The sequence below is a fragment of the Drosophila obscura genome, unplaced genomic scaffold (genome assembly GCF_018151105.1).
Source record: "Drosophila obscura isolate BZ-5 IFL unplaced genomic scaffold, ASM1815110v1 contig_186, whole genome shotgun sequence".
NCBI lineage: Eukaryota > Metazoa > Arthropoda > Insecta > Diptera > Drosophilidae > Drosophila > Drosophila obscura.
The window spans coordinates 4,752,095-4,774,495 of NW_024542774.1; the positions used below are offsets into that span (position 1 = coordinate 4,752,095).

Genomic DNA, 22,401 nt, shown 5'->3' on the forward strand with positions numbered 1-22,401 from the left:
TGAGGGAGACGTGGGGCGTGGGGAGAGACGACGAGAGAGCGGCGGGCACAGAAATTCTACGGGACTTGCTTGGATCGATGGAAATTGAGCAACTTTTCTGGGCTCCCTCGCCTGCTCTCTCCCCTCCTCTTGGATGCTGGGCTAAAGCGGTACAGCATAGATATGTATGTACATGTACATATTGATGTACGTACATACAAACATGCATACATACATATGTACAAATGTGAACAACGCTTTCACAGTAAAAGCTCTGACGCAGCGACGTCCGATAAGGACAGCGAGCGAAGACCACAGTGATCTGTGCTTAAGCAGGCCATACCCCAGCATTGGCACTTGCGATATTTCTTCCATTTCCGTATGCCTCCAAATCAATGACCTTGAACTTCAGAGTTGCGTCTGTGTGCTATGTGTGCGTGCAGGCAACAACACATTCTGGCGGCACGACACGTGATGAAGGTGCAACAGTTTCTGCATCGGAAATCAAATAAAGGTGCATAGAAAGCTAAGGAGGCTGCGAGAAGAGAGGCAGAAAGAGAGAGAGAGAGAGAGGTAGGGTGTGGGTGTTCACATCCACTGCCTCGCACTGTTGCGATTTTGTCGCGCTCACGCACACATACAGCAACAACAAAATGAAACGGCAGCAGCCACAACTAACAACTAACAACAACAACAAAAACAATCTCATGTTTTTGCCTTGTGGGGAGGGAGGCGGCGAATGTGGGCGGTTAACGTTTCTGCTGGGGCTGCGGCTGTTGGAGCGGTGCGACGCTGCGCGTTTTATTGCGAGCGCCAAACTGCGCTGCTGCCGTCTATATGTCTGTTGTATGTGCCTCCTCCTCTGCCTCTGCATCTGCCACTGCCTCTGCCACTGCCAGCTATGATGATGATGAGGTTGCCTTCTTGTTCTTCTTTACACGTCCTCCAACGACGGTCGGGTCGGCCGCGTCGCTGTTGGGGCCCGCTTTTGTTGTTGCTGCTGGTGGTGCTGCTGCTGCTGCTATGTGTCTGTGTGTATATGTATGTGAGTGCGCAAGAAGAGTGCGGGCCGGAGGGTGGGTGGAGAGGCATGGTCTCCCTGCTGCCTGGCTTGGCGCCGCTGCTGCTGCTGCCGTTGCCGTTTCTGCTGCTACTGCTGCTGTTGGGTTTGTGCATGCAGCTCATCGTCTCATTCAAGTGTCCAACTTTTGTCGAAGCGGTCATACAAAACGGCAGTCGGACGGTTTCTCGCTCACAGTTTACTCTCTCTCGCTCTCTCCGTTGGCGTTCCGTTCGGCTCTCTGCTTACGCCTGTGCTGGTGGCTGGTGGAGCGGCCGGGGAGACACACAGAACGCGGCTGGGCGGTCAATAGAGCGCCTACCTACACGCCTATAAAAAGACTTCGCCCGTCCCGAGCAACAGAGGTTTTGGGTTTTCGAATAACCGTTAGCAGAGCCAGCCCCAGTGAACCGTTGACAGCAGGATGAAGGACACAAAAGCGGCGCGCGCAATTAGCGAGTCCTCAACCACGTCCGATAACACCTCCGACTTCATCGATATCGTGAAGCGGTACGACGTGGTCTACAACAACCACAATCCGGACTACAAGAACGTGGAAGTAAAGCTGAAGGTGTGGACGCAAATCGCGGACGAGATTGGGCTGTCAGTGGGTAGGTACCAAACATAGTACCTATGTAGGTCTAGAAATAGCAGCCCTGCGGAACACGCTTAGTTAAGGTATACCAACATATGTACACATTTTTGTAGATATTTAAGTATGTACATACATATGTATTGAAAGGAAGTCTTGTGCCTTGAATGCTCTGGCGGCGGTTGAAATTGAATTACGTAGAACATACGTACATACACATGCATGCAAACATACATATGTGTGTACCTGTCAGCCGCCAGCGGACAAACTCTGTCGCCGACTCTGCTGCGTCGCTGCGAATCGCGAACCGCCGGCCTGATACATTTCGTACGCTTGTGTTCGTACACCTACAAACGTATGTATATACATACGAGGCGATGGTGGGATTGCGGAGTGGGGAGCGGGCAGCCGGGACATGGTCATGGACAGGACGGGGGCGGGTAGCGCGACTGCGGTCGGCAAATTGCAGCGAGAAGCAGAAAAAAGAAGCAAAACACTGCCACTGGCACGCAGCAAAAACAAACAAGCACAGAAGAGCGAAACTGATACAAACTGCGCGCTCTGATGCTGAGAGAGAGCGGCCAAACGACCGGACAAAGAGAGAGAGAGAGCGTTTGTCAAAACAAAAATATTGCGCGGCGTTGCCAAATGGGAGCCAAAATAACAAACCACCTGTGCCAAACATTCGTTAGAATTGAAAAGGTGATTCTGCACGAGACCAAATGATAAGGCGAAGGGAAGCCGTGGGTTGGCAATCGTTAGCTTGCCCCGAAAATAGCTGATACCGTACTTGACTCCACGTGCTCGCGAATGTGTTTGATATTTGGAGTTTAAAATCGGGCAGCATGCGTACCATATACTTTGTACATATGCATATCTCCACATACATATGTATGTGCAGTAGCAGTAGTAACCATTTCAGTTCTTGCACAGACGTCTTGCGTCTATTTTTGGCGGACAGGAGACACGCTCACGTTTAAGTCGTTCTTTAAACTAACCCATTTAAAGAACCCAATGCAGCGCGCTTCTAAGCAAATGGATTATGCTAATAACTCACCATCACTTCGAAACGAACATGTTGATTGGAATGCGTGCAACTGAGTTTTAAGCAAATTCTTATATTTTTAACACTTACGTTCTTATTTAGCTTGTAAGTTATTTGTAAACAAACGGAATGTCTTCTCCACACTAACTTTGTTGCTTATACTCACACGTTTATGGTGCCAAATTATTTTTGAGATGCCGAATATGCCGCGCCGTTTCAGCGCTTGGCCTGCTACCGCGAGTTTGCTATCGATATCGGAACTGTTGGTGATTTTTGTGCTGAAACGCAGAAAGAGCCAGAAAAAGCTATGCAAATTATCGAAGATTCCGAATGAATGCACCTGCGTTCCAAAATAACTAAAACCCTGTCACATCACACTGCAAAGAAGCGTCTAATCACGTCCACACTATTTTTGCAGAAGCCTCAAAGCGAAAATGGAAGAACTTACGCGACAGTTACACAAAATATCTGCGCTCCTTTCGAGTGGGCACCAAAACCTCCAAGAAATACCAGTATTGGGCCCATGCCGATCACATGGAGTTCCTGAAGCCCTTTCAGGGACCGGGCAGGTAAGAGGACGAACTATATGACCCAATTGATTTGACCTTGCTGATGGAATCGAATCTCTTATTGATTGCAGAAACTCCGCCAACGGCAATGGAAAGTCAAATGATGAGGAGGACACCGAATGCGACTTTGGCTACCAAGTTCTGGCCAAGGCGACTAGCAACGCAGGCGAGGATGAGCTGAAAATTACCATAGCCACTGCATCGGCCAGTTGCTCGGCTCTGAGCACGAACACGGTGAACACCTACACGACGGCCGTGACCAGCACAGGAGCACCCACACTAACGCCCAGCCTGGGCGTGGCTACTCCACCGAATCTGATCTCCCCTGGCAGCAACATAGGAATGGGTCCCCAGAACCATAACAGCAACAGCAATGGCAGCCTCAACTGTGCCGCAGTGGCTCCTCTCAGTGCCCTGACGCCGCCTGCCACCACGAATTCCAATAGCGCCGTTGTCCTGCCCCTGCCCGCCACCGTTAGCAAAGCCAACTCCAACGCCAATGCCCTGGCCTCTCTGGCCTCTCATCTGCCCCTTGGCATGGGCGTGGGTGTGGGTGGACTGGCACAGCAGATGTTCCCACTGGCCACGCTAAAGGCGGCTGCGGCCGCTGCTGGAATTCCGCTGCCTCCCACTGTCACGCCTCCCAGCTGCAGCAACGCCAGCAACAGTAACGTGGGCTGCCTGATCATCGAGCCGCATCTGTTCGCGGCTGCCGACAACTTCAAGAAGGAGCTGAACGCAGCTGCTGCGGCCGGAGCACCGCTCGGTCTCTTCCAGAACTTGGCCAATCAGGTCCAGAACGCAAACAACCTAAGCCTGAGCCGCCTGAATGGCAGCAATGGACTCCTGGGCAATCCCACACCACCACCTCCACCCCCGCCCGTTACAAACGCAACGAAGGTGCGACGCGTCCAGCCCTCTCCCCAGACAGCGGCCATCAATTTAAGTTGCTCGGCCCCGCCCAGCCAGCAGCCGACTCAAGCCAAGATGCGCAAGATCAGCGATCCCCGTTTCCCCAGCGACTGGGATGTGTCCGCCGTGTTGCAGGCCAACCGCGAGCTAGACGCCAACACTCTCTTCTTCCTGAGTCTGGCGCGACAGGTGCGTGCCATGCCCATGAAGTTCCAGTCGCTGGCCAAGATGCGTTGCATGCGCATCGTGAGCGACATCGAGCTGGAGCTGGAAAACTATGACTGCAACGGGGGAGCGCCGCCCGACGAGACGGTCGCAGCCAACATGAAGTACTGCAGCATGGACACTCCGCCACCTCCGCCCCAGGACGGATCCATGATGATGGCCCCGCATTCTATGGCCCCCGAGGGTTCCACGGAACACTTTGTGTACGTTATGTCCCCCTCGCGGGTGGAGAGCATGATCGACATATCCTCCGACGAGGAGACCACAATGAACGGTGGCGCTTCCGCCGTGGGATCGGGATAGGTTTACTGACATGGCGTGGCGTGTATTTATGTACAATTTATCTTTAATTATACCACTATGTATATCAATTAGAAGCATTTGGACTTTTTATATCTTGCATGTCTAGGATCCAGATGTTTGAATGAATTCCATTCAAAGGGTGAACGCGACGATCTTGGTAAAGACCGGTGATATCCAGCAGGGGAGTCAGCGAGCTGAGCCTTGAGTTCGATGGCACAGCCGTCCGCATCGAAGAGACGCACCTGTTCACCTGCAATCGTCATATTTGGTCGTTAAAATTTCGTTCTAGAAGTGCGTTTAGATGGGGACTCACCTGGTACTTGCTTTGCTGGCATCTTGGGTCCTGAAGTGTCCTTACAGCTTCAGTGGAAACCGTGCTACCAGTTGACGGGACATTTGGTGTTTGCTGAGGTGTGATTACAACCGTTCATTGTGGTCTCCTCGTCGGAGGATATGTCGATCATGCTCTCCACCCGCGAGGGGGACATAACGTACACAAAGTGTTCCGTGGAACCCTCGGGGGCCATAGAATGCGGGGCCATCATCATGGATCCGTCCTGGGGCGGAGGTGGCGGAGTGTCCATGCTGCAGTACTTCATGTTGGCTGCGACCGTCTCGTCGGGCGGCGCTCCCCCGTTGCAGTCATAGTTTTCCAGCTCCAGCTCGATGTCGCTCACGATGCGCATGCAACGCATCTTGGCCAGCGACTGGAACTTCATGGGCATGGCACGCACCTGTCGCGCCAGACTCAGGAAGAAGAGAGTGTTGGCGTCTAGCTCGCGGTTGGCCTGCAACACGGCGGACACATCCCAGTCGCTGGGGAAACGGGGATCGCTGATCTTGCGCATCTTGGCTTGAGTCGGCTGCTGGCTGGGCGGGGCCGAGCAACTTAAATTGATGGCCGCTGTCTGGGGAGAGGGCTGGACGCGTCGCACCTTCGTTGCGTTTGTAACGGGCGGGGGTGGAGGTGGTGGTGTGGGATTGCCCAGGAGTCCATTGCTGCCATTCAGGCGGCTCAGGCTTAGGTTGTTTGCGTTCTGGACCTGATTGGCCAAGTTCTGGAAGAGACCGAGCGGTGCTCCGGCCGCAGCAGCTGCGTTCAGCTCCTTCTTGAAGTTGTCGGCAGCCGCGAACAGATGCGGCTCGATGATCAGGCAGCCCACGTTACTGTTGCTGGCGTTGCTGCAGCTGGGAGGCGTGACAGTGGGAGGCAGCGGAATTCCGGCAGCGGCCGCAGCCGCCTTTAGCGTGGCCAGTGGGAACATCTGCTGTGCCAGTCCACCCACACCCACGCCCATGCCAAGGGGCAGATGAGAGGCCAGAGAGGCCAGGGCATTGGCGTTGGAGTTGGCTTTGCTAACGGTGGCGGGCAGGGGCAGGACAACGGCGCTATTGGAATTCGTGGTGGCAGGCGGCGTCAGGGCACTGAGAGGAGCCACTGCGGCACAGTTGAGGCTGCCATTGCTGTTGCTGTTATGGTTCTGGGGACCCATTCCTATGTTGCTGCCAGGGGAGATCAGATTCGGTGGAGTAGCCACGCCCAGGCTGGGCGTTAGTGTGGGTGCTCCTGTGCTGGTCACGGCCGTCGTGTAGGTGTTCACCGTGTTCGTGCTCAGAGCCGAGCAACTGGCCGATGCAGTGGCTATGGTAATTTTCAGCTCATCCTCGCCTGCGTTGCTAGTCGCCTTGGCCAGAACTTGGTAGCCAAAGTCGCATTCGGTGTCGTCCTCATCATTTGACTTTCCATTGCCGTTGGCGGAGTTTCTGCAATCAATAAGAGATTCGATTCCATCAGCAAGGTCAAATCAATTGGGTCATATAGTTCGTCCTCTTACCTGCCCGGTCCCTGAAAGGGCTTCAGGAACTCCATGTGATCGGCATGGGCCCAATACTGGTATTTCTTGGAGGTTTTGGTGCCCACTCGAAAGGAGCGCAGATATTTTGTGTAACTGTCGCGTAAGTTCTTCCATTTTCGCTTTGAGGCTTCTGCAAAAATAGTGTGGACGTGATTAGACGCTTCTTTGCAGTGTGATGTGACAGGGTTTTAGTTATTTTGGAACGCAGGTGCATTCATTCGGAATCTTCGATAATTTGCATAGCTTTTTCTGGCTCTTTCTGCGTTTCAGCACAACAATCACCAACAGTTCCGATATCGATAGCAAACTCGCGGTAGCAGGCCAAGCGCTGAAACGGCGCGGCATATTCGGCATCTCAAAAATAATTTGGCACCATAAACGTGTGAGTATAAGCAACAAAGTTAGTGTGGAGAAGACATTCCGTTTGTTTACAAATAACTTACAAGCTAAATAAGAACGTAAGTGTTAAAAATATAAGAATTTGCTTAAAACTCAGTTGCACGCATTCCAATCAACATGTTCGTTTCGAAGTGATGGTGAGCTATTAGCATAATCCATTTGCTTAGAAGCGCGCTGCATTGGGTTCTTTAAATGGGTTAGTTTAAAGAACGACTTAAACGTGAGCGTGTCTCCTGTCCGCCAAAAATAGACGCAAGACGTCTGTGCAAGAACTTTCAGTTCTTGTAGTGGTTACTACTGCTACTGCACATACATATGTATGTGGAGATATGCATATGTACAAAGTATATGGTACGCATGCTGCCCGATTTTAAACTCCAAATATCAAACACATTCGCGAGCACGTGGAGTCAAGTACGGTATCAGCTATTTTCGGGGCAAGCTAACGATTGCCAACCCACGGCTTCCCTTCGCCTTATCATTTGGTCTCGTGCAGAATCACCTTTTCAATTCTAACGAATGTTTGGCACAGGTGGTTTGTTATTTTGGCTCCCATTTGGCAACGCCGCGCAATATTTTTGTTTTGACAAACGCTCTCTCTCTTTGTCCGGTCGTTTGGCCGCTCTCTCTCAGCATCAGAGCGCGCAGTTTGTATCAGTTTCGCTCTTCTGTGCTTGTTTGTTTTTGCTGCGTGCCAGTGGCAGTGTTTTGCTTCTTTTTTCTGCTTCTCGCTGCAATTTGCCGACCGCAGTCGCGCTACCCGCCCCCGTCCTGTCCATGACCATGTCCCGGCTGCCCGCTCCCCACTCCGCAATCCCACCATCGCCTCGTATGTATATACATACGTTTGTAGGTGTACGAACACAAGCGTACGAAATGTATCAGGCCGGCGGTTCGCGATTCGCAGCGACGCAGCAGAGTCGGCGACAGAGTTTGTCCGCTGGCGGCTGACAGGTACACACATATGTATGTTTGCATGCATGTGTATGTACGTATGTTCTACGTAATTCAATTTCAACCGCCGCCAGAGCATTCAAGGCACAAGACTTCCTTTCAATACATATGTATGTCATACTTAAATATCTACAAAAATGTGTACATATGTTGGTATACCTTAACTAAGCGTGTTCCGCAGGGCTGCTATTTCTAGACCTACATAGGTACTATGTTTGGTACCTACCCACTGACAGCCCAATCTCGTCCGCGATTTGCGTCCACACCTTCAGCTTTACTTCCACGTTCTTGTAGTCCGGATTGTGGTTGTTGTAGACCACGTCGTACCGCTTCACGATATCGATGAAGTCGGAGGTGTTATCGGACGTGGTTGAGGACTCGCTAATTGCGCGCGCCGCTTTCGTGTCCTTCATCCTGCTGTCAACGGTTCACTGGGGCTGGCTCTGCTAACGGTTATTCGAAAACCCAAAACCTCTGTTCCACAGTGCTCGGGACGGGCGAAGTCTTTTTATAGGCGTGTAGGTAGGCGCTCTATTGACCGCCCAGCCGCGTTCTGTGTGTGTCTCCCCGGCCGCTCCACCAGCCACCAGCACAGGCGTAAGCAGAGAGCCGAACGGAACGCCAACGGAGAGAGCGAGAGAGAGTAAACTGTGAGCGAGAAACCGTCCGACTGCCGTTTTGTATGACCGCTTCGACAAAAGTTGGACACTTGAATGAGACGATGAGCTGCATGCACAAACCCAACAGCAGCAGTAGCAGCAGAAACGGCAACGGCAGCAGCAGCAGCGGCGCCAAGCCAGGCAGCAGGGAGACCATGCCTCTCCACCCACCCTCCGGCCCGCACTCTTCTTGCGCACTCACATACATATACACACAGACACATAGCAGCAGCAGCAGCACCACCAGCAGCAACAACAAAAGCGGGCCCCAACAGCGACGCGGCCGACCCGACCGTCGTTGGAGGACGTGTAAAGAAGAACAAGAAGGCAACCTCATCATCATCATAGCTGGCAGTGGCAGAGGCAGTGGCAGATGCAGAGGCAGAGGAGGAGGCACATACAACAGACATATAGACGGCAGCAGCGCAGTTTGGCGCTCGCAATAAAACGCGCAGCGTCGCACCGCTCCAACAGCCGCAGCCGCAGCAGAAACGTTAACCGCCCACATTCGCCGCCTCCCTCCCCACAAGGCAAAAACATGAGATTGTTTTTGTTGTTGTTGTTAGTTGTTAGTTGTGGCTGCTGCCGTTTCATTTTGTTGTTGCTGTATGTGTGCGTGAGCGCGACAAAATCGCAACAGTGCGAGGCAGTGGATGTGAACACCCACACCCTACCTCTCTCTCTCTCTTTCTGCCTCTCTTCTCGCAGCCTCCTTAGCTTTCTATGCACCTTTATTTGATTTCCGATGCAGAAACTGTTGCACCTTCATCACGTGTCGTGCCGCCAGAATGTGTTGTTGCCTGCACGCACACATAGCACACAGACGCAACTCTGAAGTTCAAGGTCATTGATTTGGAGGCATACGGAAATGGAAGAAATGTCGCAAGTGCCAATGCTGGGGTATGGCCTGCTTAAGCACAGATCACTGTGGTCTTCGCTCGCTGTCCTTATCGGACGTCGCTGCGTCAGAGCTTTTACTGTGAAAGCGTTGTTCACATTTGTACATATGTATGTATGCATGTTTGTATGTACGTACATCAATATGTACATGTACATACATATCTATGCTGTACCGCTTTAGCCCAGCATCCAAGAGGAGGGGAGAGAGCAGGCGAGGGAGCCCAGAAAAGTTGCTCAATTTCCATCGATCCAAGCAAGTCCCGTAGAATTTCTGTGCCCGCCGCTCTCTCGTCGTCTCTCCCCACGCCCCACGTCTCCCTCATCTCCTCTGACAACAGTTCGTGTTGTTGCTTTTGTTGCGACTCTTTTTCCTTTTCCAAGTTGTTTTTGTTGCCAGCGCCGTAGTCGTCGTCGTCGTTGGCGTCGGCCCCCACTCAGCCCCAGTGCTGACTGCTGGCGACCGAACCTACGACCAGTTAACCCCCCTCTCGACAGCCAGCCACTGCACGCCTTCTCGTCCGCGCCCTCTTGCCTACTTGTGCAAGGCGGACTGAGCTGAGCCCCAAACTAACACGTAGATGGCGCCTGTGTGTGTGTGTGTATGTGCCAGCTGCGTGTGTTTCTCTGTCCGTGTGTGTGTTTGTATCTCTTTCGCTTGTGCGGGTTTTTGTTGCTTTTATTATATTTTTTCGCTTTTCTCTCTATGCCCGTGCCTTCCTTCAGCCTTCAGCCAGCGACAGCTCCTACTGCGACGTCCGTTCCACCTAGCTCCCCTGGCTTGCTGTTTCTCTCTTTCACTGTATACACGCACACTCAGGCAGTCAGTGGCAGCCGCCTGCCTCGTCCTGGCGACCGGCCCCCCTCCCACCGTTCTGCCAGCTCCCGGCATGCCTCTTCCATAGTCATCATCATCATCGCCATCATCATCATGGCCTTCTGCCAGCTGCCCCCACTCCCCCAAGCGGCAGCAGCAGCAACATTTTGTGGAAAGATGTGCCGCAGGGTGGGAGGATGGATGCATGGGTGGGGGAAGGTGGGACGTTGGGCGTTTTGCCCTGCCCGTCGTTGTTCGGCGGCGGTGAAGGCATGGCTATGCATGGGCGTACATACATACATATGTTTTAGTTGTGTATGTGTGTGTAATTCTGTCTCTCCGCCGCTGTTTTGGTTGTGTTTGTGGAGCGGGGGAGGAAGCGGTGGAGGAAGCGGGTGAGGGGGTGGACGGTGCAGAGAGCGGCCTACCTACTGCCGCTGGAAGAGCTTTTGTTGTTGTTGTTGCCTTTTGTAAATCGATAAACGATGTCCGGAGTGCGGCACTGTTGAGCGCTTTGCGTGTGTACCTCCCTCTCACATGCAATACATACATATGTACATCCATATGTATGTGTATGTTCTATGTACATGTGTGTGTGATTTTCTATATAATCTGGATGCAGTACATACCATATACATGCAGGTCTATGTACAACGTGCATTGGTGTGAATGTTGGTCGGTGCAAAGCGGACCAAAGCATACATATGTACATATGTATGTCACACGGCTGGTCAGCGGCACTCTGGAGTTTGATGCAAACTGCACTACATATGCATGTGGTCAAACCCATACAGCAGCGTATCCCGTATGAACCTGACCTGACCCGCCTGCCCTGCCCTTACCCCCTTTCCCTATTCGCCATGCCTCATTCCAAGTCTCATCAAATTACATCTTATGTTTTCAATATATGCGTAGCCATAACTTCAATCCATTTGCATACCTAAATTTATCTTCAGACCAAAAGGAAAGCATCCATTTCTAGCTAAAAATTTAGAGTTCTCAATCAGCTCTACTAAGTCCCAATTATTGGGAGTACTGCACCGAAAGGTGGAGCTTATTGGATCATCTCACTCAGGTGGACACAAATCACTGGACCCATAATACAATTTTTGACCATTCATTTCTAGATTTGTCTACGATGTGTCGTAGAACTCCAATCATGCTCGTAGATACATAAATACTTCTATATATGCACTATGCTATTCACAATAGTTTCAACTATAGACTGATAACAGAGATAAATTCATGTTTCTCATTAAAATGCTATTCATTAAAATACTTGGTAGATTTGCTTGATGTTTAATATGAACTTCTTGCACCGGCCTGGCTTGGGTCAATAAATTCCCTTCACCACTTTAATACGATTTGGGTAGAAGTATTTGCATTTGTCTTTGAAATTCCCCCATAAGTTTTTGAGGAGACTAAGCTCCAGTGACTGAGCTGGACATGGACATGGAGCTCCGATCTTTTCGGAAGTAGCCCAATATCCCGTATGGGACATATGTATGGGATCGGTTGGAATCATTAACCTATTGAAAGATCCTTTTCAGAGGCATTACTCCAATGGAATATGGATGAAAAGTATTCTCAAGTATGCCAAGCGCAAGAGTAGGAGGTACTAGCCCATATGATCTGGGGCTCATAAGGCATAGCCTAGAATGTCTAACGGTCCTTTTGCGGTGTGTTTGGAGGTTAGTCTGTCTTACCATATGTATAATACCAATACAAGTCCATATGCGATTTCGCTCTGTTCTTGTAAGACATTTTATAGTGCTACTCATTAACAGAATCATGCTTCGGGATTCTTCTTGAAACTGATATCGAATATCATATTTTACGACTATACTCGTGGAAGGAATACAAGTATCGCCAAACTGTTTAATTCAATGCATGGTTATCCTTTTTATCCACTTTATTTAAGCACAAAATGAGTTCCGTCTTCGAAAAGCAGCTACAGGAAATTGCCGATGAGCTGCGCAACCCATTCAATGGTCAGAATGATGTCGATTTTAGGAATATTCTCGATTTTATGGTAAAAATGTGGCGGGACGATCAAAAACTGAAGGAAACTTGTACAATCAACTCAATAGTCTTTGGTGAGTGATGGGTGTGCATGGAGAGGGTGGTGTGGGGAGGGGAGGAAGTTCTCATTCCGTTCTCATTTCTCAGGAAGTGGCGGGCACGGCATTCGCCTGTGCAGCGACAACAAGTACGACGTCATGATGGAGATACAGTTCCCCTCCTATGAGAAGATTAACGTGAGAAAGGACCAGGACCGGCCGGGGATCTGCCATTTGAATTTCCAGAATGTGCCCTGCAGCAAGTTTGTGTTGGACAATCTGCTGACTGATGCATCCGAGCTGAAACGAGAGGATGTCCATGCCTGGATGGAGGCCATCCTCGACAAAGCCCATGGCGCCACTGTCAGGGGCAGGCGTGAGATCTACATGCTGCGCTACAAGAGGCGCAACAACTGCCACACCATCCATGCCATAGCGAGCGCCCGCGAGTTTTTCATTGATTTCGCGCCAGCCGTAAAAATTATATCGAACGGATCCAGGTGCCAGGCTCTACCGAAGGCGGCGCCTGGCCCGAAGAGATCCAAGGCCACCACGTTCTTGATGATCGCCGCTGAATACGAGCTGTCGCTGCTGGAGAAGACGGGCAAAGCCGCCAAAGATGCAATCCTCCTGATGCAGGCTCTGTGCATTGCGAAGGACTTGCCCAAGATTCGTAACTATCACCTCGTCACCACGGTCATTCTTCTCCACCACTCGAAAGAAATCAACCCAGAATCAACGTTGACAACTGTTTTCCTTGCCGTGCGTATCCTTAGCCCCCATCCATCCATCCATCATTGATTAATTTATTTAATAATCTCCTTGCAGTTGCTTCTCGACCTGTGGGATGGCATGGACGATGAATACATTTGCTACTTCTGCTACGAAGATCTTAGTCTTATAAGCAATTTCACCAAGGCCGAGTTGACGGAATATGCGACTGTTCTGAAGAGTGCTATGAGGACGCTCTCCACCTATTCGCATCGCAAAAAACTCGCCGCGGGGAGCTGCCGCAGTTATTTCTTCAAGTAATAGAACAGATTAAGATTCATTTAGTTAAGATACACCGCATACGAGTATCGACTAGTCATTGCTTCTGGCTGAGCCAATCTTCTGTTCTGTGATAAACAGGAAGAACTGTCCAGAGAGAATTCTTTAGCTATGCACTAATGAATGAACATTAAAGGTAAACGAGATGAGCTAATCCATATGAGTAGTGGGACCCATTGGCCCCACAAAGTCCACATCCCTGCCCATGCCCCTCTGCCGATCCTTGATCTGCTGCTGCTGGAACAGCAGTTGCACCAGGATAATCACATAGTTGGCCATGCCGTTGTACACCATGAAAATGGTGGACACATTGAGCGGAATGCTGCTCCCGATGATCGCCGCCTGTCTGTTGTGCATGCGCCAGTGCTGGAAGTCCTCCACCTGCCTGCGGGCCAGTGCCTGGTGCGGGAAGTGCTGCGCGTAGAGGCCAAGCAGGCGGAGGCAGTTTCGCTTCTGCGGAGGAGGAGGAGGAGCAAGAATGATCTCCTCTCGCTTAATCTCAGCTAAGGAACACTCACCTCCCGCTGAAGCAGATAGCCATAGGTGCTGGTGATGATTAGCTTGTAGGAGTGCAGCGCGACGTGGAGCAGCATGAATGTGTACTCCAGGTCCCAGGCCTCGGAGCCCAGAACCTTCTGGCAGATCACGTACACGAAGCAGGTCATCAGGGTGAACTCGTAGAAGAATCCAGCGGCAGCGGCGAACCCAAACACGCCGTTCAACTCTGCCAGCAAATGGGAGCAGCGCTTGGAGAACTCGAACAGCTTGGCGATCTTCCGAAGGGCCGTCTCTTGTGGACCAGTACTCGGCGCGTACTCTTGATGCAGCAGCTTCTGGATGAGGCGCAGCCGCAGCCGCACGAAATCCATGATGCCAATGTGAACAAATCCCACCAGCCCCAGGGAGCTCGTAAGGAGGGTGTAGGTGACGGCCATCAGCAGGGTGGACGGTAGGCCGCAGGTGCACCGAACGAGGTCAAAGATGAGCGACACTGAGAAGGAAAAGAAGCAGATGGACACAATCCCCGTTCCGTACCAGTACTTGGAGCGGGTGCGCTGGTATTGCCAGCGCACGGAGGGAAACTCCACGGAAATGTCCAGGTCGAAGCCCTGCATGTTGGCCAGGAGCTTGACGTGGCGGCGTCGCTGGACGTCCAGCGTGAGGAAGTATTCCACGTAGGTGATCGTAGAGCTGAGGCACTCCCACATGACGATCATCTTGACCACGGGTGTTAGGTGGCCCATCATGGCGGCGCCCATTCGCTCATCCTCCAGCTTAATCAGCACGCTGCCCAGGTAGCCGCAGACGGCGAACAGCCGGACGCAGACCGCATACACCACGCTCATGGGCGAGGAAGCTGCTCCGCCGTCACTCAGGGTGTGCACCCGGAACGTCACCAGTCCCCAGTAGAAGAGAAGGCTGTATAGGTTGCCGTAGCAGTAGATGAAGCCATCGCTCGACGATTTGCGGGGCTTCATGTGGCCGCCAATGAATGAGCCGGGCGAGAGTCGCGCAGAGGTTCTTATCCTCGCACAGACAAGTAATTAAGAGCACAGAGATAAGATCGGACTAATTGAATACATCGTTTTTCAAGGGTGGTTCATTAATGACACCAACAATCATACAATCTCCTATCACAGATCTCCAGTTAGCTAATGCAAGTGGCTCAATCGAAGTAACGAGCCTTACTGGATTTAAGCTATGATATTCATAGGATCCTTGGCCAGCCGTACGTATGTTTCTATAATTAATTACGATTGATTATTACGCATGCATATGTAGATATGACAGCACAATTAGACAGCATTTGCCATTGCCAAAGCGGTTTTATTTATTTGAAATTCATACAAAAGTGTACTGGCGTACTTTACTTCTTGGATTTTGGTTGCTGGCGTTGCTGTTGGTGCTGGTGCTGATGCTGTTGGCATTCGGTGGGTTGCGTCGGAGTGCCTTCTGCAGGACATGGGCATCCGCGGGCTCGATGCGCTTGTAATACTGCTCCTTGGTATCGACGATTTCGAAGCCAAATTTCTTGTAAAACTCAATGGCGCCATCATTGTTGATCTGCACATGCCTGAAATGCGTTCAAAAGTTAGTCCGTACAATCTATCTGCAATATTTTGTGGTTCCCTTACAGAAAAATGCTATCAAAGTTGCCGTCCTTCTCCGCGTAGTTCAGTATGTGCTCGAACATCACGGTGCCGATCCCCAGGCGCCGGTAGGGCGACAAGCAGCCAAGTGTCATGATATAGAGGCGTCTCTGGTTCTCAGTTGTATCGATGCGGCAGCAAACGGCCCCGACCACAATGTCGTTGTAGTAGGCCAATTTGGCCAATTCGCCAGCCTCCAAAACATCCACATAAAACTTGTCGTTGTAGGAGACCGGGAACACCACTGTATTGAGCTTCTTCAGTTGTTTTATGTTGTGCGGCGTAACGTCGCCCAAGTCGATGCTATTTCTACAAAATTAAAAAACCCAAGAAAATCAGACCCGCGACGACGCACACTTTTAGGTTAGAATTTTTTGGGAACCTCTGGCATGCGCTATCTAGGCAGAGGACACTTAACTCACCGAGTCATAGTTGTTTAGTAGGTCCTTACGATTTAATAATGCGCCTAGCGCCAATTAATTATGATAGAAAAATGTGTTTTAGCCGGACAGCTGTTCGGAACCGAACCCGGGTTGCTAGAAAAGCTATCGGTTTTGGTATCGATAGTTTCAGCGCATTTGTGAGCAAACAAATATATCGAATAAGTGTGTCGTTTCTGAATAAAAAAATACGCAGGCATTTAAAATCTTTACCAATTTTTAAATTCACTCACAAAAAAGCAAACATGAACCCCAACATGAACATGATGCCGATGTCGGGCCCGCAGATGATGCAGGTGATGCAGTCGTCGCCTCAGCCCATGATGCCGGCAGTCCCACCCGGTCCCGTGCCCCAACAGCAGCAGCAGCCCTTGCAGCAGCAACAACAGGCCGAGAAACTGGACAACATATCGCGGGTTAAGAGTCTACTGGGTCCGCTGCGGGAGTCGATGTTCCTAACCATCCGATCGAGTGCATTCACGCTACAGCAGAACAACCTGGCGGACAATCTGAAGCGGGATACTGGAGCCCATGGCCATCATGTGCCACGATTCGATAAGCATCTGGAAGACTTCTATGCCTGCTGTGACCAAATCGAGCTACATCTGAAAACGGCGATGCAGTGCCTGCAGCAGCAGAATTCCTCCAACCATTATCTGCCTGGTCTGGTTACGCCGATGCGAATGGAAAGCTTCATGCCCGAAAACACCGGACCCATTCCTTACCCCACTTACTTGAATACAGTGCGAGTGCACGTTCAGTCGGCGAAGGACATTCACGACACCTTGATTAGTGCAGCCCAAAACATATCCCAAGCCGATTGATAGTTGTAGTGCATTTAGGTTTACACTCTTATCTTATTTCAAAACACTAGCTCTAAGAACAAAAAAGCCGGGTTACCTATTGTATGGTATGTACAACTAGTAGTACTATATTAACTGATTGTATAGGATGTAAGTAGTTTCTAATAAACATATATTTAGCACATTTAAAATTAATCATAAATATCGGCAAACTGCTTATCCCTATGTTCTTTAGCGTGATTTCAACATTAAATGCAACATGTCTTCTCCGAAAAAGACGTCCAAGCTGAAGACAAAAAGAAAGCGGTAAGTCTTCCAACGAATTGTGGAAGTTCGCTTAACTCGAGTAACAATACGAAAATGTATTCTGCCTGCAGGGATGAAATTAGTCGGCCAGTATCATTCCAGCAATTTAGAAAGCTAATAGAGAACCTTCCGGACATTGCATTCGATGTTCAAAGCGACCAACGTAAGAATGATGTAGGATCCGCTCCGGATCTGGAGCGACCCCGAAGCACCGAAGTGGTCACAGAAAGGGCTGTTCCACCTGTACGCTTTGACTTTTTCTGCGACGAGTATAAGCATCTATCCAAAAAAAAGTGTGCCAGGGAGTACTTGCAGTTCTACAGTTCGCTCGATATGCGTGAGCGATTTCCGTTCATATTAAAGCCATGTCCTGGAGTGGTGCGCGAAAAATTGCTGAGTCGACCGAACCGCTTATTGCCCGATGTCATTGCCGAGAGTCCTAGCGAACCCAAGGAACTGGATAGCTCTGGTCAACCAATTGCAAAGACCAAAGCCGATCGTTAGCCAGGTCATCGAAAAAAGTTAAAAAGGCACCCGAACAGATTCGAACAGCTCCAATAGAGGCAGACCCGTAAGACCCGTATTTCTGTTTTCCTAGTTTTTGTAGTTTTCGACTGTTTAATTACGTTTCTATTTATGTTTTTAGTAAGCCCAGAATATTGAAAGAGGCAGCCCAAGAAAACGCCGCAGACCCGGCCGTTTGCGAAGGTGAAGCAGCGGAAAGCACGGATTGTGAAATTCTTACCCAAAATACTGAAAACATTCCAACTACAGGGTAAGAAACAATCAAAAAAGTATTGAGATCTTTCAGTTTTTAATTTTTTTGTTGATCTTTGAATGCTAGGAAAGTGGCTGAAAGGTGTGTGGAGCCCGCAGTGCAGTCTGAAAACAACCCGCCTAAGAATTTAATGTAAGTATTTTGGCTTACACTGCTGGATTAGACTTTGAATTTACATTACATTTTTTAGTGTCACATCCAGCCAGCCGACTTCGTTGAGCTCCGCGAACCAGTATGATGTCATTGTCAATTGGGAAAGGTAAGACTCATCATCACTTTTTCTGGTACACCTCTTGTGTGTGGGTAATAACTCTCATGTTTCACTATTGAATCAGACATTACCACATCCACACCATCTGGTAAGTTGTTTGTCAGATTTGCTTGCCCACGTACTCACTGTTCTGCATTTAGTTACCGTTGTGTCCATTTGCCCGCCCACCAAACTCAACGCTCAATCTACCAGCTTTGTGGACATGGAAGAAGTGGATCCGGCCTCCCAGATGCCAAACACACAGATTGATCCGCTTATGGAGACCATGCAGGTTCCGGTCAAGCAGGAGACAATCACGTTTCTTGACAAGATGCGCGGCAGCTGCATCAACAGCGAGGATATTCTGTGGGAAAACATTGATACGGAAGACAAGATTATTAACTTGGACGACAGTCAGGAGTCGCTTTCGAACTTGGCCTGCTTTGCCATTCCCACAGTTCCGACAGCAGTTTCGCCATTTAACGGCGTTACACCTCCACAGTTTCCAGAAAGTGAGCCAGCTGTAGAAGTTAAACAAGAGGATGGAGTAGAGACTGCCTGCAGTTATCCATACAGAATTCGAAGTCGCGGCTGAGCCTGAACCTGTGGCTGTGCCTGTCGCAATGCATCAGCTGAATATGATGCAAAAGAATGCGGCGGCGCTGCCTCTACATGAGCCCACAAAACGCAAAAATATAATGCCAGTCGCAAACCCAGGTTGCATCAAGAAGCCGCGTCTGATGAAGGAGACGGTGCCACAGCTGCGACACGAATTCCGGGCCCTACCACTACACGCCGTGGTACGCATCGAATCGTCCGACTTTGATCCCGGCTCAGAGAATGAGCAGCCAACCACATCCTCGTCACAAGTTGCTGAGCAGCCAACCACATCCTCGTCACAATTGGCTGACCATGACAAGCAGATAACAGTAACCCCTTCGCAGGATTTTGCCTCGGGAAACACTCTTCTAGCATCCTCCCAGCTCGACGACCTGTTAGATGCTCCGAATGTTACGCAGCGCAAGGTAAATGAAGACGATAATGTAGCAGGTAGCGATAATATTATCAACAAGGGGCCTCCACTAACTTTAAACCTAAAAAATTGTGTTTTTATCTTTTCAGAAACTGTAATGCCATTGATAGCGTCTCAAGACGTCAGACTTAAATAAAATGTTGAATTTTTCCAATTAAAAGTTCCTTTTTGGTTTGGAGAAATTAAATTCGAAAAAGTCGCGCCAATATATTTCGATAGCTGAGTATCGAAACATCAAAGCGCTGCTCTGCCGATAGCTTTAGTCTAAATTGCACTTAATAAAACCAAATGCGTTTCTGTTGATTGTTTACAAAATTGAAATTATAAGATTGAAATTTTAAAAAGCTCAAAACGACCCCTGAATGGATCGTCTAGCGCAGGTTTTCACCCAGCAGGACGAGCTAATCGCTCCGGTTGGGGTTTACCAGAATGAATATGAGGCCATCAAGGAACTGTACTCTCTGCCAGCGGAAAAGAGGCAGCGCTTCCAGGAGCTGACGCTTCTGGTTCTGGTGGACCTGGAACAGCCGCATGATAGGAAATCGTTAGCCGAAAGATCACGGATGTGGCGCGATAGGGGCAACCGTCTATTTAGATCCTCCGCAAAGGAACTTGGTCCAGAGGCGGAGGCGGAACGGGTCCTCGGGGCATGTCGCCTCTACACAAGGGCCGTGCTAGAAGCAGAAGACGTTGAAGGTGAACTTTGTTTCGCATTTGCTAACCGCGGAATGGCACTGCAAGAATACGGCTACTACCAAGAGGCCTACGACGACTGCGCCAATGCCTTGGAGTTCGGGTATCCCAGGAGACTGCAGCACAAGATAATTATACGGCAAGCTCACTGTGCCTCGAAACTGAAACGAACCGAGCAACTGGCGGAGCACATAGCGTGCTTGGATAAGTTGGAGCTGAATGAAAGCTTTCGCCAGCAGCTGGAGGATCTAAAAAAGAATCTGGAATTGCTGCAAAGCCAGTCGTCAAACGAGGAATCAGTCGATGATCAAGAGACGTTCGATCCCATCCAGGAAATGTAATTGTCTTGACCAATTAATTGACTTTCGGGTGGTATGTTCTAACCCATTTTCATTATTTCAGCATCAAAGAGTCTGGCAGCCGTGGTCGCTACATGATTGCCAAGGAAGCCATGCCGCAAGGCAAAATCATATTCAGGGAGCAGGCCACCTGCTTTGTGCCCCTGGAGCAGAGACTAATTTGCCAGCAATGCGCCTCCAGCCTGATGTGCGCTCCCATTCCCTGTCCCCAGTGTCGGCAGCGAGTGGTCTACTGCTGCCGAGGATGTCGCGAGCGCCACGAACCCATCCACAGATTCGAATGTGTCGCTTACCGCAAAGATCTGCTCAAAATGGTAGGCGTTTCGCACTTGGCGCTGCGCATGGTCCTGAGCTATATGCCGTCAATGGTGCCACAGCTGCAGGCATGCCCAGACTCGTCCGAGATGTGGTCTACGCTCATGACTCTGGCCACGGGAGCCGACAAGGAAGATGAGCAGACACCGCAGTATCTGCAGAGCCTGCGCATGATAAGTCACCTGGACAAGGCGCCTCAGGCAGAGCTGGTCTACCACATGCTTTGCGCCAACCTCCTGCAACTCTATCTAAAGGAGTACACTGACTACTTTGATCAGTTCCAGGCCATGAATGCCTCCCTTGAGGACTGGCACTTGATTGTAGCCGCTTTAATTCTACGTAGTGCCGGTCAGCTCCTGGTTAACGGCCATGTCGGGGACGCCCTGCTGGCAGTGAACCTGGAGGCCAACGAGTTTGGTCTACTGCAGCCGGACATGTGGCGGAAACCCCGCCACCTCAAGCTGGGTCAACTGCATAATCTCAGTCAAACAGAGCCCCTCACAGCCATCAATCTGCCCTATCTGAGCCTCTGCAATCATGCCTGTGCCCCCTCCATACGCACCAAGTTCGACGGCTGCACGGCGGTCAGCTACTCGGCAGTGGAAATTGGAGCGGGCGAGGAGATCTTCAACTGCTATACGATGGACTACAAAAAGAGCATGATCTGCCAGAGGTCGCAGCCGTTGCAGCAAGTGTACAAATTTGACTGCAGCTGTGAGAAGTGTACTCGACCAGATCCAGATCAGGACTACGTAAATATGAAAATTTTCTTCGGATTCAACAATTAAATAATCCATCCCTCACTTGCACAGTTCAAGTTCCATCGGTATCGCTGTGATAACCCAAACTGTCTTCGAGAATTTTCGCCCGAGCCACTGCCCCACCAGACTAACCTCAACTGGTGGATGCAGCGCCCGGATGCAGCAGAATCTTCCGTTTCCTGCCCTGTCTGCAAAGAGACCCAAGTCTTCGCCTGGTACAATGATTTTATGTGCCTCATCGACGGCTGTGGTGAGGTCAAAGCAAGACGAGCACTCTACAAGGCATTCGATGGTCTGGACAAGTGGTTGTTGGGACACCACATCTTGAAGAGGAAGCTGGCGGAGGTGCTCATCGAACCATGCTTTGCTGAAATGGACGGTAAGATACGATACTCGTAAGATACATTTCAAGAGAATTGCAATTATTAATTCCCTTACAGAGGGTTGCGTTTTGGACGACGTGGACCTCGAGAATCTGACGCGTATAATCGAGACACAGCTAGAGGGCACTGCCGCTCAGAGTGGCGCCAACTCGATGGAGTACCTCAGCCAGATGACCTATCTGTGGGATCTATGGGCATTGAGCAAATGCAAGCGAAGCGACCAACAACTGCAGGAAATGAGGGGCAGGCTTGAGTATCTTGCCGCTGAGCAAAGGGAGATCTTCGAGAATTATTACAACGAGTTTATTGAGCAACAATGTAAATAACGCTTTGTACAATATAAACCCATAAGTTTTGAGTCGTGGAACAAAAAGGTCCTCTGCTGAATGTTTGTAGCTCGAAACTTAAAAGGCGTTTACATTGGCAGACGTGCGGTCTGAATTTTGATTTGGGTGCTTGATGACAAGGAAAGAAAAAGAAATTTTGAGAAATCAAGAGAATTATGCAAGACGACAAGAAAATGGACGAAAGAGAATTAATTCTCACATTTATTTATTATTTTTAGACATTTCTTTGTAGAGTTTGTGGGAGTTCTTCAAATTATGAAAACCATCGAAGTTCGTCTCCAGCAGCAAAAAAAGTCTCCAGGGGTCACAAAAATGTCGTATGATAATAATACAATCACTTTCAAGTATTTTATTTAATGATTTTATGTATATGTATTTTCACCTTTTTGCACAACCATACATTTTT

General features: G+C 49.9%; 7 protein-coding genes across 9 annotated transcripts; 4 read left to right on the top strand and 3 right to left on the bottom strand.

Annotated features, from left to right (window-relative positions):
- The first annotated feature begins 1,463 nt into the window (after window positions 1–1,463).
- LOC121404158 lies at window positions 1,464–4,756 on the top strand. Its single transcript, XM_041593308.1, has 3 exons — window positions 1,464–1,650; window positions 3,095–3,245; window positions 3,317–4,756. Exons 1-3 carry the CDS (start codon window positions 1,464–1,466, stop codon window positions 4,683–4,685), a joined length of 1,707 nt encoding a protein of 568 aa, XP_041449242.1. The 3' UTR covers window positions 4,686–4,756.
- Window positions 4,702–8,624, bottom strand: LOC111077991. Its single transcript, XM_022372517.2, has 4 exons — window positions 8,121–8,624; window positions 6,521–6,671; window positions 4,999–6,449; window positions 4,702–4,935 (listed from the first exon to the last, which is right to left on the bottom strand). The coding sequence occupies exons 1-3, from the start codon at window positions 8,305–8,307 to the stop codon at window positions 5,063–5,065; spliced, it is 1,725 nt and encodes a 574-aa protein (XP_022228209.2). The 5' UTR covers window positions 8,308–8,624; the 3' UTR covers window positions 4,702–4,935; window positions 4,999–5,062.
- LOC111081361 lies at window positions 6,910–13,526 on the top strand. Of its 3 annotated transcripts, none has more exons than XM_041593310.1 (4): window positions 6,910–6,999; window positions 12,189–12,363; window positions 12,437–13,089; window positions 13,156–13,526. In XM_041593310.1, exons 2-4 carry the CDS (start codon window positions 12,195–12,197, stop codon window positions 13,357–13,359), a joined length of 1,026 nt encoding a protein of 341 aa, XP_041449244.1. In that variant the 5' UTR covers window positions 6,910–6,999; window positions 12,189–12,194; the 3' UTR covers window positions 13,360–13,526. The 3 variants fall into 3 exon arrangements, with proteins under 3 accessions (XP_041449244.1, XP_041449243.1, XP_022233102.2); XM_041593309.1 differs by having other exon boundaries at window positions 6,994–7,077; XM_022377410.2 differs by lacking the exon at window positions 6,910–6,999 and adding an exon at window positions 11,831–11,958.
- A 1-nt stretch (window position 13,527) lies between these two features.
- Window positions 13,528–14,855, bottom strand: LOC111081358 (putative gustatory receptor 47b). Its single transcript, XM_022377406.2, has 2 exons — window positions 13,896–14,855; window positions 13,528–13,830 (listed from the first exon to the last, which is right to left on the bottom strand). Exons 1-2 carry the CDS (start codon window positions 14,853–14,855, stop codon window positions 13,528–13,530), a joined length of 1,263 nt encoding a protein of 420 aa, XP_022233098.2.
- Window positions 14,856–15,184: 329 nt separating this feature from the next.
- Window positions 15,185–16,086, bottom strand: LOC111076396 (probable N-acetyltransferase san). The gene is made up of 3 exons (XM_022370196.2): window positions 15,950–16,086; window positions 15,513–15,836; window positions 15,185–15,451 (listed from the first exon to the last, which is right to left on the bottom strand). Exons 1-3 carry the CDS (start codon window positions 15,955–15,957, stop codon window positions 15,220–15,222), a joined length of 564 nt encoding a protein of 187 aa, XP_022225888.1. The 5' UTR covers window positions 15,958–16,086; the 3' UTR covers window positions 15,185–15,219.
- Window positions 16,087–16,109: 23 nt separating this feature from the next.
- Window positions 16,110–16,798, top strand: LOC111076394 (mediator of RNA polymerase II transcription subunit 29). The gene has a single exon (XM_022370195.2). The coding sequence runs from the start codon at window positions 16,213–16,215 to the stop codon at window positions 16,789–16,791; it is 579 nt and encodes a 192-aa protein (XP_022225887.2). The 5' UTR covers window positions 16,110–16,212; the 3' UTR covers window positions 16,792–16,798.
- A 2,678-nt stretch (window positions 16,799–19,476) lies between these two features.
- Window positions 19,477–22,086, top strand: LOC111076393 (SET and MYND domain-containing protein 4). Its single transcript, XM_022370194.2, has 4 exons — window positions 19,477–20,167; window positions 20,233–21,256; window positions 21,317–21,644; window positions 21,706–22,086. Exons 1-4 carry the CDS (start codon window positions 19,500–19,502, stop codon window positions 21,972–21,974), a joined length of 2,289 nt encoding a protein of 762 aa, XP_022225886.2. The 5' UTR covers window positions 19,477–19,499; the 3' UTR covers window positions 21,975–22,086.
- The last annotated feature ends 315 nt before the right edge of the window (window positions 22,087–22,401 follow it).

Coding starts and splice junctions, on each gene's coding strand:
- LOC121404158 (XM_041593308.1), top strand. CDS start 1,464: ATGAAGGACACAAAAGCGGCGCGCGCAATTAGCGAGTCCTCAACCACG. Junction 1,651..3,094: donor CGAGATTGGGCTGTCAGTGG/GTAGGTACCAAA, acceptor CTATTTTTGCAG/AAGCCTCAAAGCGAAAATGG. Junction 3,246..3,316: donor CCCTTTCAGGGACCGGGCAG/GTAAGAGGACGA, acceptor TATTGATTGCAG/AAACTCCGCCAACGGCAATG.
- LOC111077991 (XM_022372517.2), bottom strand. CDS start 8,307: ATGAAGGACACGAAAGCGGCGCGCGCAATTAGCGAGTCCTCAACCACG. Junction 6,672..8,120: donor CGAGATTGGGCTGTCAGTGG/GTAGGTACCAAA, acceptor CTATTTTTGCAG/AAGCCTCAAAGCGAAAATGG. Junction 6,450..6,520: donor CCCTTTCAGGGACCGGGCAG/GTAAGAGGACGA, acceptor TATTGATTGCAG/AAACTCCGCCAACGGCAATG.
- LOC111081361 (XM_022377410.2), top strand. CDS start 11,926: ATGTCTAACGGTCCTTTTGCGGTGTGTTTGGAG. Junction 11,959..12,188: donor CTTTTGCGGTGTGTTTGGAG/GTTAGTCTGTCT, acceptor ACTTTATTTAAG/CACAAAATGAGTTCCGTCTT. Junction 12,364..12,436: donor AATCAACTCAATAGTCTTTG/GTGAGTGATGGG, acceptor CTCATTTCTCAG/GAAGTGGCGGGCACGGCATT.
- LOC111081358 (XM_022377406.2), bottom strand. CDS start 14,855: ATGAAGCCCCGCAAATCGTCGAGCGATGGCTTCATCTACTGCTACGGC. Junction 13,831..13,895: donor GCTATCTGCTTCAGCGGGAG/GTGAGTGTTCCT, acceptor CCTCCTCCGCAG/AAGCGAAACTGCCTCCGCCT.
- LOC111076396 (XM_022370196.2), bottom strand. Junction 15,452..15,512: donor AACTTTGATAGCATTTTTCT/GTAAGGGAACCA, acceptor AACGCATTTCAG/GCATGTGCAGATCAACAATG.
- LOC111076394 (XM_022370195.2), top strand. CDS start 16,213: ATGAACCCCAACATGAACATGATGCCGATGTCGGGCCCGCAGATGATG.
- LOC111076393 (XM_022370194.2), top strand. CDS start 19,500: ATGGATCGTCTAGCGCAGGTTTTCACCCAGCAGGACGAGCTAATCGCT. Junction 20,168..20,232: donor TTCGATCCCATCCAGGAAAT/GTAATTGTCTTG, acceptor TCATTATTTCAG/CATCAAAGAGTCTGGCAGCC. Junction 21,645..21,705: donor ATGCTTTGCTGAAATGGACG/GTAAGATACGAT, acceptor ATTCCCTTACAG/AGGGTTGCGTTTTGGACGAC.